The 17,758-nt window shown below is 40.2% G+C and overlaps 1 protein-coding gene across 1 annotated transcript in view; it reads left to right on the forward strand.

Moving 5' to 3' along the window:
* The first annotated feature begins 2,578 nt into the window (after positions 1-2,578).
* The window catches only part of BRD10 (bromodomain containing 10), a 58,748-nt gene continuing 43,568 nt past the window's right edge, over positions 2,579-17,758 (forward strand). The window contains exons 1-3 of the mRNA XM_065744156.1: positions 2,579-3,289; positions 8,962-9,162; positions 12,761-14,178. Coding sequence (XP_065600228.1) covers positions 2,775-3,289; positions 8,962-9,162; positions 12,761-14,178 — 2,134 coding nt within the window. The 5' untranslated portion in view covers positions 2,579-2,774. The remainder of the gene's footprint in view (positions 3,290-8,961; positions 9,163-12,760; positions 14,179-17,758) is intronic.

Consider the following 17,758-nt stretch of genomic DNA (forward strand, 5'->3'; position numbering starts at 1 on the left):
CTCTTTTCCAGGCTGAACTAGCCCAGCTCCCTCAACCTTTCCACACAGGAGAAGTACTCTGGTTCTTTGATCATCTTACTGATCTCCCTTGAACCCATTCCAGTAGCTCCTTGTGCTGCAGGCCCCAGGCCTAGAGGCAGTTACTGCATATAGGATGTGAAGAGGGCAGAGCAGAGGGGGACAATCACCTTTCTCCTACTGCTGAACTCTCTTCTTTTGATGCAGCCTCGGTAACCGTTGGCTTTCTGGGCTGCAAGTGCACACTGTTGTCTTATGTCTAGCTTTTCATTTAGCAGAAGACCCAAATCTTTCTCAGAATGGCTGTTCTAAAAAAACAAATGAATATATCCTCTAATAATCATTTCTACTGTCAAACAAGATAACAACAAGATAACTTTTTGCTGCAGGTTTACATAAAGACATAATTGCTTGTACAGAGTGGGAATCAAATGTTGCATGTCCATCTGGGTATGTCCTTGGGCTATGGAATATGCACAGGACAGCTCAGGACCATGCAGTATGTAGGTGGTTACACTCAGGTTAACTGTTCTACAGATTGCTAATTGCTTGATCCACAATGGTCTTCCAGTGAGCGTCACAGTGTCACCCTCCAGTGTGGAGGTCTCTGCTCTACTACCACAATGAATTTTGTGATGTCTGATCTCATTCGAGTTCTTAATTCAGGAGAAGGTTTGGGAAGAATTACCTGGATAGCTATAATATCAGCAACCATAAGTGACCTGAAGATTTGGCAGAACCTAGTTGAAATAACCTCAGTGCTTAGGTTATAACAGGACTTCAGAGACTACGGTTGGAAAATGTGAGAAGTAGATTGTGTTTTTTGCAGTGGAAATTTCCAGTATTTCTGTATGTAGCATAGGATAAGTTGCCAAACAGAGTAAAGTTGAGACTGGGGCATTATGACCTAGGTAAAAATGACACAGGCACTAGGCAAGGTAACTATATAGGGTAGAGGAGAGTCCGGTACAGGACTAGTGTGTAATTTATTGAAAATTTTGCCTTCTTATCATCATAGAAGGTACAGAACATACTAGAAGAATATGGGATTGGCAATAGACATTGTATGGAAGTGTGACGTAGCAAACAGCACTGGAAGACTTGTGAGCCTGAGACGCTCAACCAATGAGTGCCAGGAGAGGCTTTACCTGCGTTGGATTCAGGGAATATGACGGAATGGATTTCACTGACTGGTTGCACAATTCTCACTTGTCAGTAGGGGGTGTGCCCATTATTGCAATAATGAATAAAATGCTCTTCACAGAGATCTTTGCCTGATTAGAAATTTTTTATCTTGAGCTTGTTTTTAACAGAAAACAAGGCTAGAGGAGGCATTTATGGTCCTAACATCCTGTCCTGTAGCCAAAACCTGCATGGACAGGCAGCTCTGAGCTTGCTACTGAGTACCACAGCTACTGCTCTTCTAGTAAAGCAGCTTGAGAGAAGCATTTATGAAAGCTGGCTGTGACCAAGCATGGGCGGACAGAGGGAGATTTCATGGTGTCCTTACAAAGTGCAATATTGATCACAGAATCATAGAATCGCTCAGCTTTTATAAGACTTTCAAGACCATCATGAAAGGGAATGGTGCTGCAATACTTGGTCACAAAGCCTGGTTTGTTCCTGTCAGGTGTCACACGTTTGTTTTCTGCAGTGACCTCTGGAGAAAGCAACCACGCAGAGAGAAGGTTGGCGACCTAAGAGAGCAGAGGGCTGCTCGTGTTAACCGTATTTTGTTTCTATTTTGTTTTTTGTTGTACATTCAATTGTCTATCTCGCGAGGAGGTGCCCTAAGCTTTCATGTATGTTTGACACTACGAGCACAAATACATTCCCGCGATATTTAATACTGCAGTGTCCCGTGGAATCCAAGCGACGTTCTTCAGTTCACTGATGCCAGTCACACTGCAGCGAGACCGGAGAGCGCCCACACAACAGGAACCTCCTCAGGACTGCCCATCCCTCGCATCCGCCGGTCCCTACATACACTACGCGGGTAGTAAATCCCCGCCGCAGCCATAGCCCGGCCCCATCCCGCCCCCTTTCCCGCGCAGTGCAGCCACGCCTCCGCCAGTGCCAACGGCAGCCGGGCGCGGGCGCTGCCTGATGACGTCATCCCACCTGGCGCTCAAAACATCCACCCCCCGACGCCGCTCGAGCGCATGCGCGCTAGGTGAGACGCCGCGTCTCTTTCTTTCGCACCTCTCCGCGGTCGCAGCGTCCCCTCCCCTCCCCCCTGCCACTTCTCCGAGTGTCTCTAGCGGTCGGCGCCGCGGCCCTTGCCGCCGCCAACCGTCGCTGTGGGGTGAGGCGGGAACACGCGGGGGCTGTGCGGGGCCGCGAGCGGTGGCACAACGCCCAGCGCCCTTCTTCCCCTCGCTCGCGGGCGTCAGGTGGAGGGGCTCGGGGCGGGGGATCCACACCGTGCCCGTCGCCGGGGGCGGCCCCTGAGGGTGAGGGCGCGGCTGAGTGGCGGGCGGGGCCGCGCGCGGGCTCGGGCACGCCAGGAGGAGGCCGGGGAGAGGCGGGCCCAACCGGCTGCCGGCCGCCGCCGCTTCCTCCTCCTGCTCGCGGCGGTTGGGGGCAGGGCTGGGGCCGCCACAGGGTAGCGCGGTGAGGGTTGAACCGCGTCTCTCCGCCTAGGTGAGCCCAATGTGGATGCCGTGGCCGGGCGGGGTGCAGCGCGGCGGCCCCTAGCTGCTGCTCAACAGCCGGCCCGGCGCCGCGAGGCCGTGTGCGTGCGCAGGGCGGCAGACATGGACTCGGCGCGGCCTGCCGGCGGCGCGGAACACACAGCGGACCTCTCGGCGGAGCGGGCCTCGGCCGGCCACACTCGGCGGAGGGAGGAGCGGCAGGACGAGGATGGGAGCGACAGCGGCGGCCGCTCCTGGGAGCAGAGCCTGAGCCCTGAGCTGCAGCAGGGATACCGCATCCTGCGCGAGTTCCTCCTGGAGAAATACCGGCCTCTGACAGCGCCGTTTTTAAAGCCGCTCGCCGATCAGGAATGCGTGAAGGAAGAAGGAGGAGCCGGCTCCCTCTCGGGTCATAATAGCAGTCACTCCTCCGCTCAACAGTCACCAGCTGGAATGTGGCTGCTGAAGATGGAAGAGAAATTTGCCAGTGGGCAGTACACGGGGATAGCAGATTTCGTGAGTGACTTCCGGCAAATGCTGGAGACGTGTTACCGGTTGCACGGAGTGGATCACTGGCTGTCCAAACAGGCCCAGAAGCTGGAGATGATGCTGGAGCAGAAGCTGGCGCTGCTGTCCCGGTAGGTTTAGAAAACTGTCGAGGGCCTGGCATATGCTATTTACATAAAGTAGATTATGCAGATGTGTTCCTTTCTGGAATGTAACCTTCTGTTCCTCTTTTTGTTGTTTTTTATTTTTTAAATTCAGAAACCTGAACTCCTAAACCACGACTGGTTTTAAAAACAATGTCAGAGTAACTCCCAGTAGGATCGAACCCCCAAGTTGTCAGTGCTTCCACGAAGACAAATGGTGCCTACTGGCGTCATTAAGGTCTCAATTCAGAGTATTTTGGAGTTTCTGAAGCTTGACATACGAAAGTGCCAAATAGGGCTTAGTGTTTCCTGGCTAAGATTTTGTATCTGAAAGAAGCCTTTTAGGAACATGGAGACATAGTTGTTTGGATAAGATGTCAAATGCTCCTTTATTTTACGCTGACAGAAACAAGTGATGCTGCCCATGTTTGACTGCCTCTGTATGATCGTCTCTTTAAAATTAATACCTTTCTCAGTTAAAAATACATGATAAATTTCATGCAGTTCTTAATATTCAGTGAAATTTTTACTGTCTCTTAGTAGGAATAAAATGTTGGGCCAAAGTATCTGCTTTGAAATGGGTAATTTATTGTCCCTATTTTAGGAAATGATAAAATAGAAAATAACACCTGGCATTTATAATCACAGATTTAAATGGTGAAATACAAGTTACGATATGTTTAAGCAAAAATTCCTGGCAAGAACTTGCTTTTAGGCCAAAACAGCTGAGTGTGGAAGAATTTCAAGCCATGTGGTGTATAGTCTAATGTAAACCCAACTGAAGTATGTTTTCTCTCGAGTTTGATGCAGACAGAGATCAATTGCATTAAAGCTGTGGTGTCTTTTTACACTGGAAGGTTTACTGTTTTTCTGTGTAAACTAATATTTTACACGTTAAAATTCCAAAAAGTTTTTTGTGAGACTATGAAGGTGAGCAAGAAAGAATGGTAATGGCGGATATGTGAAGCTGTCCATGTCCGTCAAGCTTGAACTTGCTAGTGACACAGGGTGTTAGTGCCAGCTGGTGAGAAGAGCCTCGTTTCTGAAGTGGAAACACTTGAGTGTGGGGCAGACCTGAACTGAATAAGTCACGGTCAGTGTGAACTATGTTGGTATATCAGAACTATGCATTTGAAACTTTTGCCTGACAACAGTTAGGAGTAGAAAGGAAGCAGCTGAACCTAATGGGGTGTGACTGGCTCAAGGTAGCCACTTACACTGATTAAAAAATGTCTTAAAACAATTAATTCTGGAAAATAAATACCTAATCAAATAGGACTTGAGAGATCTATCCCAAATTCATTTCTGTATGTGGCATGACATGATGTTTCAGCTGTATTGAACACGGGAGTGTTATGTGGAAGTCTGCTGAATTATGTTATTCTCATTGGACTTGATAGGATGTGAGAGGCGTCAGTGCCTTTTTATTAAAGATTACATAAGAAAGCAAAGTCAAATTATGCACGGTGCCATCATATAGTCATACTCATGTTTACTAAAAAATACAGTTGCTGTTGTCATTCTTTCAGAAATGCAGATGCTTTGGTTCAAATAAAAAGTGTTGAACAGGCTAGAAATTGTTCTTCCCTTATCTATACCATATATCTCTTATGCTAAAACAGATTTGTAAGGATAATTTTTTAAGTGTGTGCATGGTGAACATTTTTAAGAACGTAATGGGTAGAAAGGATTTTGGAATCTAGATGTCTCAGAGTTCTTTTAGAATTTTTGATTAGACAGTTTTTTTAAGCACTTAATAGAACAGTATTTACTAGTAAAATGACATATAAGAACTACTTGGAATAATCATTCTAGAGTAATAGAATCTCAGAATGACTCGAGCTTTAAGAGGCCTTAAAGTTAATCCAGTTCCAACCCCTTTGCCATAGGCAGGGCTGCCACCCTCCATCTCAGGCTGCTCAGGGCACCATCCAGCCTGGCCTTAATACTTCCTGGGATGGGGCATCCACAGATTCTCAGGGTAGCCTGTGCCAGTGCCTCACCATCTTCTGAGTAAAAATTTTGTTCCCAACATCTAACCTAAATCTTTTTATTTAAAACCATTCTTCCTTGTCCTATCACTATCAGTTCATGTGAAAAGTTGATTTCTCTTGTGTTTGTAAGGTCCCTTTAAGTACTAGAAAGCCACAGTGAGGACTCCCAGGTGCTTTCTCTTCTCCATATGGAACAAGCCCAGAACCAAGAAAGTCAGAAGGATTGCGAGGCCATGTTTTCACGGTCTGCAGTTGTACTGAAAATCAAGATCAAGCGAGCTTTTGCCCTTCTGCTCCATGGGAGGTTTCTGGCCTCCTTGAGCTCACCTTAGGACACCTGTGTTATGCTTTGACAGGTGTACTGCCCCAGTCAAACTCCTCAAGCTCTCCCTTTGTAGGAGAGGTGCTCCAGCACTGTTAACTTTTGAGGCTCCCATTTGGTCCTTCTGCAACAGCACCATATCTTTCATGTGTTGGGGGATCCAGGCTTGGATGCAGTGCTTTGTTTGGTTTCATGTGAGATAAGTGCAGAGGAGTTCAACTACCTCCCTGATACGCTGACCACCCCTTAGTCTGGCATACAGTTGGTACACACAGCTGACTCCCATCATGTTTTTCATCCACGGGAACCTCTAAGACTTCCTCTGTGGTGCTGCTCTTAGTGAATTGGCTGTGAATGCTCTGTCCCTGTACTTGTTAAGAGTGGATTGAATAGGGCCTTGGCAACCTTGTCTAGTACCAGATCTGAAGGTTGGGGGCCATGCCTGTGGCAGGGTGGTTGGAACTTGATCCCTGGGGTCTCTTCCTACCCAAGCCATTCTGTACTTATATGAATTTTCCCCATCTGTATGCATATCCAGGATTTCCTTTACTCAAGTGCAGCACCTTTCACTTGTCTTGTTGAATGTCTTTCAGTTCTTGTGGGCCTTTTTTTTTCAAGCTTGTTTTTCAAGCTTGTTCAGGTCCCTTTGGATGGTGTCCCTTTGGATGGCATCCCTTTCCTATGTAGTATAAACTGCATCACTCTGTCGTTAGCAAGCTTGCTGAAAATGAACTCAATCCCATTCTATGTCATTGATAAAGATGTTGAAAAGTACCTGTCCCAAGACCCCCTGGAGGACGCCACCTGTGACTGGCCTCTATCTGTACAGACATTTGCTATAACCTTATGGCTGCAACCATACAGTCAATTCCTTTTCCACTGAGTAGTCCAACCTTATCTCTCTCCAAGATAAGGATAAAGATGTGGTATCAGTGGCCTCCAGGCAGATGACATCATTTGCATTTCCTTTTTCTATTGATGTTGTCAGTTCATCATAGAAGACCACCAGATTGGTCAGACATCATCTGCAATTGGTGAAGCCATGCTGACTGTCTCAGATCTCCTTGTTTTGCATATGCCTTACCATAGCTTCCAGGAGGATCTCATCCGCGATCTGCTCATGCACAGATGCAAGGCTCACTAATGCATCATTTCACACTTCATTGCTTTCTTCCCTTCTTAAAAAATGGGAGTGATGTTTTCCCTTTTTTGAGTTACTGAGGGCTTCACCTGGCAGCTGTGATTTTTTTGTGTGATGGAGAATGGCTTGGCAACCACATCAGCCAGTTCAGGACTTTCAGGACCCTGGGATGCATGTCATTGGGACCCATAAACTTGCACGTGTTTAGTCTCATCAGGTTGTTTTGAACTTGCTCTTTCCTTACAGAGGGAGGGATTTTGTTCTCCCAGAGTCCACCTGCGGATAGACAGACTACAGAAAATGACCTCATAGTAGAGGGTGATTTTAAGGAGAGGTTGGAATTTGTTTTATTTTCTTCCCTCTTGTTTTCAGAGGTTGTGTTGTGTGTTAAGTATCACTTCTTAGAATGTTTTCACTGCAGTGCTTTAAAACACAGCATAGCGTGAAATGTTATTGCACAATCACCTATTGTAATGTGAGTAATCTCAAAGATGATACTCAAAAAATAGTATAGATGATTGTATATTTAAATAGGTCTATATAGATGGTACACAAATAATACAAAAAGGAAGATGGCTCACCTTTAAGATGACAAAGGCTTGCAGTAGACTCCATGTAGGAGGGATCTCCAAAAAGAGATCCTTTCCTGGTGGTGGTCAGCCCTTAAATGGGGTTTGGGAGAGGTGGAGCCAGGCTCCACCCCTTCCAATCACACAGGTATATCACCTCCACCTGTGCCCCCATGGCTGATTCGATGCTCATCTCAGGTGATCAATCAGTGGTTCAGGCTGTGATTCAGCAGTTCCCATACACCTATCTTGAGCTGTTTTACATCTTTTTTTTTTTTTTTTAGAAAAGGTTAATAGTAATAAGTTGCTATTTCAAGAAAGTGCAACAGAAATGCATACATTTTCTCAGTGTTTTTCAATATCTTCTAAAAACTGAAGTTTAAGCATTTCAGAAGTATCTTCTTTCCAAATGTTTGCCTGATTCTATAACTTAAGGATTAAAATATTAATTTAAATCTCAAAATAGTACGTAGTTACTTGAGATAGCTATCCATCTTTAACAGATACAAATGTATATGTATGTTAGTTTATTGGGTTTAAATTTTATAGCTTTATAAGGTATTTATGAAGACAGCCCTGGTAGTGTCCAGAGAACATTAACTGCTTTAGGCCTTGCTAAATTTTTTTTTTATCTGTGGATGTTGGTGTAGGCATTTGTAGCGCAGCAGTGTCACGCTCCAATATAAAGGAGGGCGACAAAGGTTCTTAGATTATGTATATACCCAGCATGAGATTAAGAAACAACTGTTCAAATGTTGGTCTGACCAGTTTATTACCAATATTGACCAGGGAGATGGGGAAGGCGGACACTGTTAGGGTGATGGGGAAGGGAAGGCGAGCAATAGGAAAGATAGGAAAGAAGCAAGGGTTTGTAAAACACAGGGAAAGTCAGCAGCCAGGATCCCAGGGGCGGTCCGGTTGCAAGCGGCTCTGATGGTCCGAGGCAGAAGAGCAGGGGTGGCAGATGCAGGGAGAACAGCAGCAGTGACGGGCAGCCCTGAGCAGCAAGCAGTTGACCTGGTGCTGCTTCTATGGACAGCACAGGAGAAGCAGCATGGGGAAAGTCCAGGAACAGTGTCAGTCAGCACCGGAGAAGCAGCGAACAGTGATCACCTTGTGAGGGTTCAGATGGTAGAACACCTCGAAGGAACAGCGAGGTCCAGGAGAAAGCAGCATGTCTCAGGCAGCAGGCCCAGGAGGGAGTTCAGCAGCAGGGATCAGCTCATGAGGTTTCCGATGGAAGAACACCAACACAGCAACAACAACAAAACCACAACACTTTCATGGTGGTCGATCCCTCTTTTATCCTTCATTTCTCTTGCCTACATGACAAATCCTGTGCTAGCGTGCCAGGCAAGCTTCTCCTGTGATGGCTATCTCCCCACAGAGATGAGTACCACACAAAAGAGTGTTCAGTGGCCACTGAGCTGCTGCTGATCTCTCTTTCATTGCCCCAGGACATGCCCATCTGCTTGTCCCTTAGACAAAGGATTTCACAACCCTTGCCCAGGACTAGCTTGGACATGTTCAGACATGTTCATCAGCAAACTTTGAGGCAATGATATAAAATATTAGTCTCTTACAAGCAGTTAAGGAAAATTGTAACTGTGAATTGACTTTGTTTTCCCTTGTAGGCATTTAAGAGAGAAAACTTCAATAGCAGTAACGTCTAGAGGATCCTATGGTCTAGAAGATGAGAAAGGAGCACCGTGCACTTCAACAAGACGTCGTTCCACACTTCGCAACTTAGTAGGCTTGTCTACAGGCATGTTCGAGTCTGTGATGGTTCAGGTTCTAAGACAAGAGGAACAGCTGAGAGCAAAAGAAGAAAAAAGGTAAAAGGAAAAACTGTATAATCATGCCATCTTAATGATTAAGACTCATTTGCATTGCTAAACTTGGTAGTCTTATTTGTCTTTAGTAAATGAATGAACCCAGACTTGAGTGTAGTGTATCCACAAAGAAAGGCATTAGCTTTTGATTTGTTGCCTTCTTGGAAAAAATACTAAAGCAGTATAAACTTTAAAAATAATTTACGGCTACTATTAAGTTTGAATTGTAAAACTTCTAATAGTAACTGAAAGCATGTACAGCCCAGTCATGATTTATCCTACTTATAACTGGACTTTTCCATGCAGAAAAAAACAACGAATAAGTGCTATCAGTGTGGTCACAGAACTAGACTGTAGTTAGGCTTGTCTGCTCTTCCTTTCTGATGGCCAGAGGCAAACTACTTCTGCAAGTGCCATTTTTATTATCTCACCAGTTTTGTGTTTCACCTTTTTGGTTAGGTACACAGATGTTTACAATCTGTATGTAGTTAATTCTGTGGGATTTTGCAAATCTGATAAAGAGTTTCTAATGTTGATTGTGGTTTGTTTCACTTTGAGAAACTGAAGTTCATAAATGTGTACTTTATTAGTAATATGAGAAACTGTCTCTGAACATGGAGGGTGATGATAAGACTTAGTTTTAGGAAACTAAATGCTTCCAGCTTTTTTCAAACTTAACAGTTTTGGTTATTTTTTCCATATATAGTGGAAGCATTCTCAGTTTGCAGGTAAGTATCATTTTTAAAAGAACTGAAGCGATACAGTTTGGGCTGTGTTGCATGCCAAACTGTACTTCTTCTCTAGGTATGACTGAGTCATTTTTCTAATCCACCTCATCCTTTGCAAAAAAGAGTAAAGATCAGTACAGATCTTATTTCTCTGGTATTCCCTTGAGCAGTGTTAAACTTTGCATTCCATATCTCTGAATTTGGTCTCACTGTGATTGGAAGGTGTTTTGTAAAACAGTTAGGGAAATTGGAGGGCAACACATTATTAATGAAGATCCATATAGCACTGACAATGTGCATATTTTTCGTAGTATTTTCATATATTAATAAGCATATTTGAAACACTACATTGACCCACCATTTTTCTTCAAAAAAATGTATTGCAGATCCCTGCATTCATTTTGGATTATTGATAAAAAATAGATTATGTTGAATATATTGTTATGTTGAATATATTGTTCTATATATTATGGAAAAAAATGGCTATTCACCTTCACTTTTTAGAAGTCTGATTACACCAAGTCACTGCGGAGTACATACTTAGCAAAAGGAGATATGAAATTGCTGCCCTGGGGAGTTTATTGCAGTTTACAGCACCTTCCTACTAGTAAACCCATTAAGGTGTTCCTTGGAGCTACAGACTTGATCCATTGACAAATACACATTTTACTGAATTCGCCTTTCTCTTGCTCTTCATTTTTTGTAATTAAGTTGAAGTTTGCTGACCTAAAACTGCATTTACATCTATTTAAAGCTTGTGCTAAATTGACCAGGAGAATTCAGTTTAAATATGTGTTACTGAGCAATTATCCAAGTATTTTTTAGGCCTCAAAGTGTTAATGTAGAATTTCTAATCATTTTAATGTATTCTTATAAAATTTATGGTGTTAACTCTAGACTCAGAACTAAAGCTCTACTTAGTAGATACAAATTATTTTATTCATATTGATTTTTTGAGTCTTATTACTGTTGTAAAAAAAGATTGTCCAAATCTGTTGCTGTAACATAGACTATTCTGTGTCTAATTATGAATGGGTGAAGTAGTTTGGATTTTAATTTCTGCTGTATCAAACTTTGCCTTCCTCCCAGTCTTTCTCTACTACTGATCTTTCCCATGAAACTGTACAGTATGATAGTGTAACTTGCTCGTATGCTGTCAAATCAGTTGTGTTTGGATAGGAGCACCTGATGTTTACTTAGCTTGAAAGTGAGTAGTCTGCTGAGCAAAAACATATTCATCTTCTGGCAGTGCATTCAGCTTGTCAGCATTTATTCTCTTAGGTCAACAAGCATATTAGTCGAGTCTGTTCAGCTTTCTGAGTTAGTAACTTGCAGCCCTAGGGTAGGCAAGGTTGCTAATGCTGGTGTATTGCTACAAAACACACTCATACCGAAAGAAATTGCCAACTTAAACCTTTGTTCTAGGTAGTTAGATACTCTTGTAGGACACAAGCATCTTACAAAATGATTTTTTTTTTTTAAATCAGAATCATTAAGGTTGGGAAAGACCTCTAAGGTCATCGAGTCAAACTGTTTACCACCATGCCCACTAAACCATGTCCAAGATTTTCTTCAGCTGCATGTTTTGGAAGACTCTTCTGAAATATGTGATTTTTCTTTCATATTCTATAGTTAATTTTGTGGAATGCCTACTCTGGATCTATTCCGTATATTTTATGGGTATACTTTGCAGATAATTTACTTTCTTTCTTGTTGTCTATTCATTTCTTGCACAATCTATTTTATCAGTCATTTGATCTTTATATAACCTCCCCTAAGTCATACATACATTGTAATAGACTTGACGTAGAACATGCCTTCACAGCTGTTAATTTCTATATGTCAGCAAAAGCTTTTTTTTCCCCCAAAGTATACTTAGAAAAACAAGCTTCAGAGAGAAAAAAATATGAAAACATTTGGAATAGCTCTGGAAAGAAAATATTCCTATAAGTATGGATATATCCTAATTCTACTGGTTAGAATCTGGTCGTACTATGAGGCAAAATGTTTCTTTACCATTAAAACTTGTTGGTGTTTATATGATTAATGTTGGTGTCCTATTACTCTAGAACTAAATTAACATAAAACTAAATTGGATAGTAAGCTAAAGGTAATTGATTATCTGAAGTGGAAGCATCTCTTCCTTTTCATCTTGTTGCTTTTGAATGTCACGATGAATTTACAAATAAAAGGAAATCATCTTGTATATTTTGGTCATGTTTCTTCTTGCTAATGTTTTGTATAGAGTCTGAATTTTTTCAGAAGTTCAAGAGGACTCTTATTACCAATAACCTCTTTCTCTGAATGCCCACTATTTCTGCCCTATCCTTTTCACAGATAGGGGACCAGAACTGAATACACTTTTTCAGATAAGGGCAAACCATTTATTAATGTAATGGTATCTTATTTCTAGTGATATTTTCCTTCATGTTCTTCATACATTTTGATATTTTTCCTTTTTGACCACTGTTCTACACAGGCTAGTAAGAAGCCTTCACCTGGGAGGGATTCTCACATTTATGTACTTGAATGAAGCTCTTAAGTTAGGTGTAAACGAGGAAGTTACAAGTTAGGTGACACACGCCACAGGAGAATAATTTTGAAGTAAGTTATCTGGCATTTGTTTTAAGAGATACTGATTTGAGTAGGTGACAAGTAAAATACTGTTGACTGGAAATACTGAAACATAGCAAAAATAGGTGATTTGAGAACTAAAGAGGATATGTCTTATAATCTAGCATAACCAAGATACTGGTATGTATTGTGTTCTTTATTCAAGATGTGTGTATCATACTGTAGTTCTGAATTTTTTTTCCCTCAAGTTTCTTTTTATTCAACTGATACCTGAATTTTTGTTGACTTTCTCTTAATAGGATGAGAGAGCAAGAAAGAAAAGAAGCAGAAGAAGCTAGTCAGAAGGAAATAGAAGAATGGGAAAAGTCACTTTTAGCTCAAGCAGCACCTACAAGGATGGAGACAATGTGGGAAATTCCAGCTATTGGTCATTTCCTTTGTTTAGCACAACAGATTTTAAACTTACCTGAAATAGTGTTTTATGAATTGGAACGTTGCCTTCTCATGCCTCAGTGTAATGCTTTTTTGTCTAAAATAATGACTTCTTTGTTAAGTCCTCCGCATCGCAGATCTACATTGCATCGTAGGCCAACTCTTTCTTACAGGGCTTGGGAAGCAGCACTCAGACAGAAAGTCCAACACTGGTATAATGTTGTAGGGCAGACTGACAATCCTAATAGCTCTGCAGAAAAACTTGGATTGTGTCCACAGTTTTTTAAAGTCCTTGGAGAAGTTAATCCGTTACAGGAAAAACCATTTCATGAACTACCGTTCTACCAAAAAGTGTGGCTGCTAAAAGGTCTCTGTGATTTTGTCTATGAAACACAAAAGGATGTTCAGGATGCTGTTCTGGGTCAACCTATCCATGAATGCAGAGAAGTAATTCTTGGTTATGACTACTTGGAGAATGCATACGTTCATTTTCCACAGTTCTGTGGTGCAGATGTTCGGATTTACAAACAAAAGCCTTTTCAGGCTCCTGAATTCCCATCTCCTCCCATCAAAGTAAAAAAAGTGCCACGTACGAAGGTAAAACATGAGTATGTGACCAAAAGCAATGGGGCTGTTGGCTCTGGCGGTAGAGGAGAGCTGCTACCTCGTTCCAAGTCAGAAGTAGGGAAAAGTATGGGTTCCACTGCTAGCTGCCCAGAAAAAGATACACACTTAGATAGCTTTAGCGTCACTACAGAGATTAAAATTAACTGTGAAATGAAGACCTCAGAAGTCTGTGACATTAAAAAATCTGGATGTTATAAAGAGAACTTGAGGCATTTGATTAGTTCAGGAGAGATTGTTAGCATGGCTGATCACTTTAGTTCAGGAGAAAGAAGGCCTGCAGAGAATGGACAAGGTTGCACGGAAATGGCTAGAGTAAAAGTTGAGATCAGTCCATTCAAAGAGAACACACTGAAAGCTTGTCAAGTGCTTGTCAATGGCACTCATTCTGACAGCCAAGACACAGACTACCACAAATCTGATAAAGAAATAATGCTGGAGAACTCACTTCGAAATAATAGTAAACTAATTAAGCTGCGGGCAAAGAAGAAGAAAAAGAAAAAAAAGAAATTGAAGGATATTCTAAATGAAAATCTACAGAAAAAACTTGATGACTTGCAAAGAAGACGTGAAGTTCATCTTCACCCATTCAAATCTTACAAATCTGAGATCCAAAGCAAGTTGTTTAAGAAGAAAGCAAAACACAAGAAACACAAGTCTGGTGAGTTGACATTTTTACATACAGTAAAAACTAGAGAAATACTGATTTTTGTTTGTTTTGAAATTTGCTTAGCTGATCCTTCTACGTTTTGGTTTTCGAAATTGGATGACGTTATTACTTTATGTTGTTCAGATACCAATTTTTTAGTGAAAGTTTCCCTTTCAGTTACACAAGCATATATAACAGGCTTAGAAGGTGATTGAACCATGATTAATTTACATAAACTATCTAGAGAGAGCATAACTGGTAAGAATTTTTGTGTTACGAATAATATTTAGGCAAATGAATCTGATTGACTAGTTTAGAGAGTATAGCTTGAGCTTGTTTTACAGTATGCTATCACAGTAATTTTGGAAATATTTTTCCCCTTTTGGTAATATCTATTCAAGTTTTAGGAAAATGTGGGGTAATTATATGAGTCTAAAATTCTAAAGATGCGCAGCCTTGTGACGGCAGTACTGCTTTGGCTGTGGGCATAATCATATTTCTGCTTAGTCAAGCAAATAAGATAGAAAATTTATGCAGTTGACATTTTTATTGTGTGTGTGGACACCACCTAGTTAAGTGCTCTATGTAGGTGGTAAACTTCAGTTAAAAAGAAAACTTCTGAAGTTTTGAATGTTCCGAAGTCTGAAAAACTTAAAAGCAATTCTAAAATAGTAGAGGTATGAAGTTGTTGATTCACTTTGAATTATTAGGTGGCTGCTATATATATATATATTTATTTTTTTGTGAACTACTGTAAAGCTATCTTGTTGAGTCACGAGCTTAGGTTTAAGATTAAGATTTTAGTTTAAGATTTCAGCAGGCTTCTTCAAACACTGCAACAGACCTTGTTTCAGAACAGTGTCGACTAGCGGGTAGATACTCATTTTCAGCTGTAAAGTTAAGCAACAAACAAAAAGATCTGTTTAAAAAAACATCTTGTGAAGGATAAGCAAATTCAGAAAGTTGTCAGTGTAGTTTAGTTAGAGCTTACATGGAAATTTAAACCTGAGAAGATAGGTAATTTTTTTAGACCTCAAATATCTATACAGAACAACTGTCTTACTGTATCAGTCATTAACTCCTCCCTCCAAAAAATTTCATCTGAACATAGATTTCATCTGAACATAAATTTTAAGAGTTACAGTTCAGTTTCATATATGTAGTGTTTAGCAAAAGTAGTGTAGTTTGCATTGTTAGCTCTAAAATGTGTTACTGTTTTTATTTACTTTAAAAAAACCACAAACTAATAACAACCAAAATTGCAGGTAAGGGTTTTTAATTTGAAGAGCTATTGCTTAAAAGTAAATAAGTAAACAAAATTATTTGAATGTATTTAATTATATTGCAGACTTCACTGTAGATCTCATTTTACAATGAATATTTAAAAATCTTCTTTCTATGAATTGTTGTTTTGAAAGAGAACTACCATTAGTGAAACAGTATCAATTGTATGAATGTAGCTTTTGAAACTTCTTGATAGAGGCAATGTTTAATGTGGCAACTGCTTTTCTATATGCCATCTATAAAAATAAGAAGGATTCAGAAAATGCCTGTTTTCCTCAATCTTGATACTAGGTACACTTAGTGGCATTTTGATTTTTTTATAGTTACAAATTGTATTACGATTTGTAAAAAAATATATACATATATATATTAATTATACTATATATATAAATACAATATATATTTTAGTATAATACAAACTATTATGCTAAAACTGAAACACAAAAACTGAAATAGTGTTAACTGAGCTGTAAATATGAGAAAGTTGTTTTTTTTAAGAAGTACATTATTAACAGTTCTCACAGAGTAATTGTATTTATAAGAAAAATATGTCCTAACGTAATTGGAGCACTGGAGGAGTCTTCTGTAGAGATACTCAAACCTATCTCAAACAATTACCTGTTTGACCTATTGTAGGGTTTCTGCTTTAGCAGGGAGTATTGGACTCGATCTTTTGAGATCCCTTCCGACCCTTTCTATTCGGTGATTCTGAACATTGTTGTTTTGTTTTTGTTTTTTTAATTTCTGGTTTGTGGTCTGTAACATTAAAGAATTTCTGCTCCGGAGTAGGTCAGAAACTTAGTCTTGCCCTGTAAGTAGAAACAGTAACGCTCACTCTAATGTGGTGAATAGCATTTCCTAAGTATTTTATATATATGTAATTATTATATATAATATATATATAATTCCTGTCCTTGAGTTGGCAGACTCTTAAGAGCAGACAGTCTTCCACTCAGTTTTCTCTTTTGTGTCAAAAATATGGTGCACCGAATATTAAAAGTGAATACTGACATCCCTGGGTTTTCAATACCTTTGTTATCTTACTTACATTAAACAGTATAGTTTTAATTTGTTTTGTTTTCTGAAGTGTTAAAAAAGAAGTTTGGATTTTGTTTGTATTCCAAAGACTTAGCTATTACATGACTTTGTACAGGATTTACTTAATACTGGTTTGATACTGGAAAATAAAGATTATTGATGCAGGTATCATACTTTGTGCTTTATGCTGATCTTTTTTAAAATGTATTTTAGAACACAAATATGTTCCACAAGCTAGTACTCTATGCCACAAAACGTATGGGAACTAAAACTATTTTTCTTTCAATGTAATGTTTGTTTTTCCATGACTTGAATAGTAAATTCAGCTGGTGGATGCTTGGTACTTCTGGTTTCTTACTGTGTTGTGTGGGATTTAATATTGTCAGAAGTTGTTTAATGCAGAAAATAATAAGTGTGTATTTTTGTTAGGAGTAAGTTTCTGTATTGGTAGACCAGAATATACTGAGACATAACATCATCAGTTATCTGAACTTATGTTTTAATTATACATACTTTCATTTTCGGGGACACTGTGGGTGCATAGTTACTGACTTTCATTGTCGCTTTCAGACAGGAAGAGAAGTGTGGTAGGAAGAAATCCAGAAGAGATGACAGACGCTTTCTGCTACATGTTCTTATGGTGTTTGCACAGAACTCATGTGTTTGTCTATTGGAGGAGAAACAATGGAAATGCCCCTTATCCACTTTGACTTTTCCTGTCTCTTTAACAACTCAATACACTATTTAGTCTAATTTATGCTGCGATAGCATGTTTGTTTCCATTCAGATGGGGAGTGTAAGACAATCTTCAGACATTCCTCATCTGTAGACAAGAGACGGTCCTAAGCATGTTACGAAGTGTCTAATTTCATGTGATGTTCTTTTCTTCTTTCTCTCTCAAACTTTGAGGGATTTCCCTCTGACCATACTGGAGGAGAATTTTCCTAGATGATTAAATATTACATGATTGAGCTTATCTTCCTATGCTTGTGAAGTGTGCATTAGTCCTATGCATACTTGGCTGAAATGGGTAAGGAAGAATCGAATTGGAGGACTGAACTTAGGTGCTACAGAAATTGCTATTCACTGTTTTATCACTTTAAAGGTTAAGGGTTCCTCAGAGTTCTTCTGAAATTTTATCTTTTCCTTGAAGATAAAGTGTACAGTGAAAGAAACTTAGTACAACCCATTTTGAATTCACAAAAAATACTAATTCAAATATGATCATAGCAATCATTTCTCTTTACTATGATCCTTAGAAGTTCATTGT

The sequence above is a fragment of the Cyrtonyx montezumae genome, unplaced genomic scaffold (assembly GCF_038088225.1).
Source record: "Cyrtonyx montezumae isolate F1298 unplaced genomic scaffold, pur_monq_1.0 scaffold_30, whole genome shotgun sequence".
NCBI lineage: Eukaryota > Metazoa > Chordata > Aves > Galliformes > Odontophoridae > Cyrtonyx > Cyrtonyx montezumae.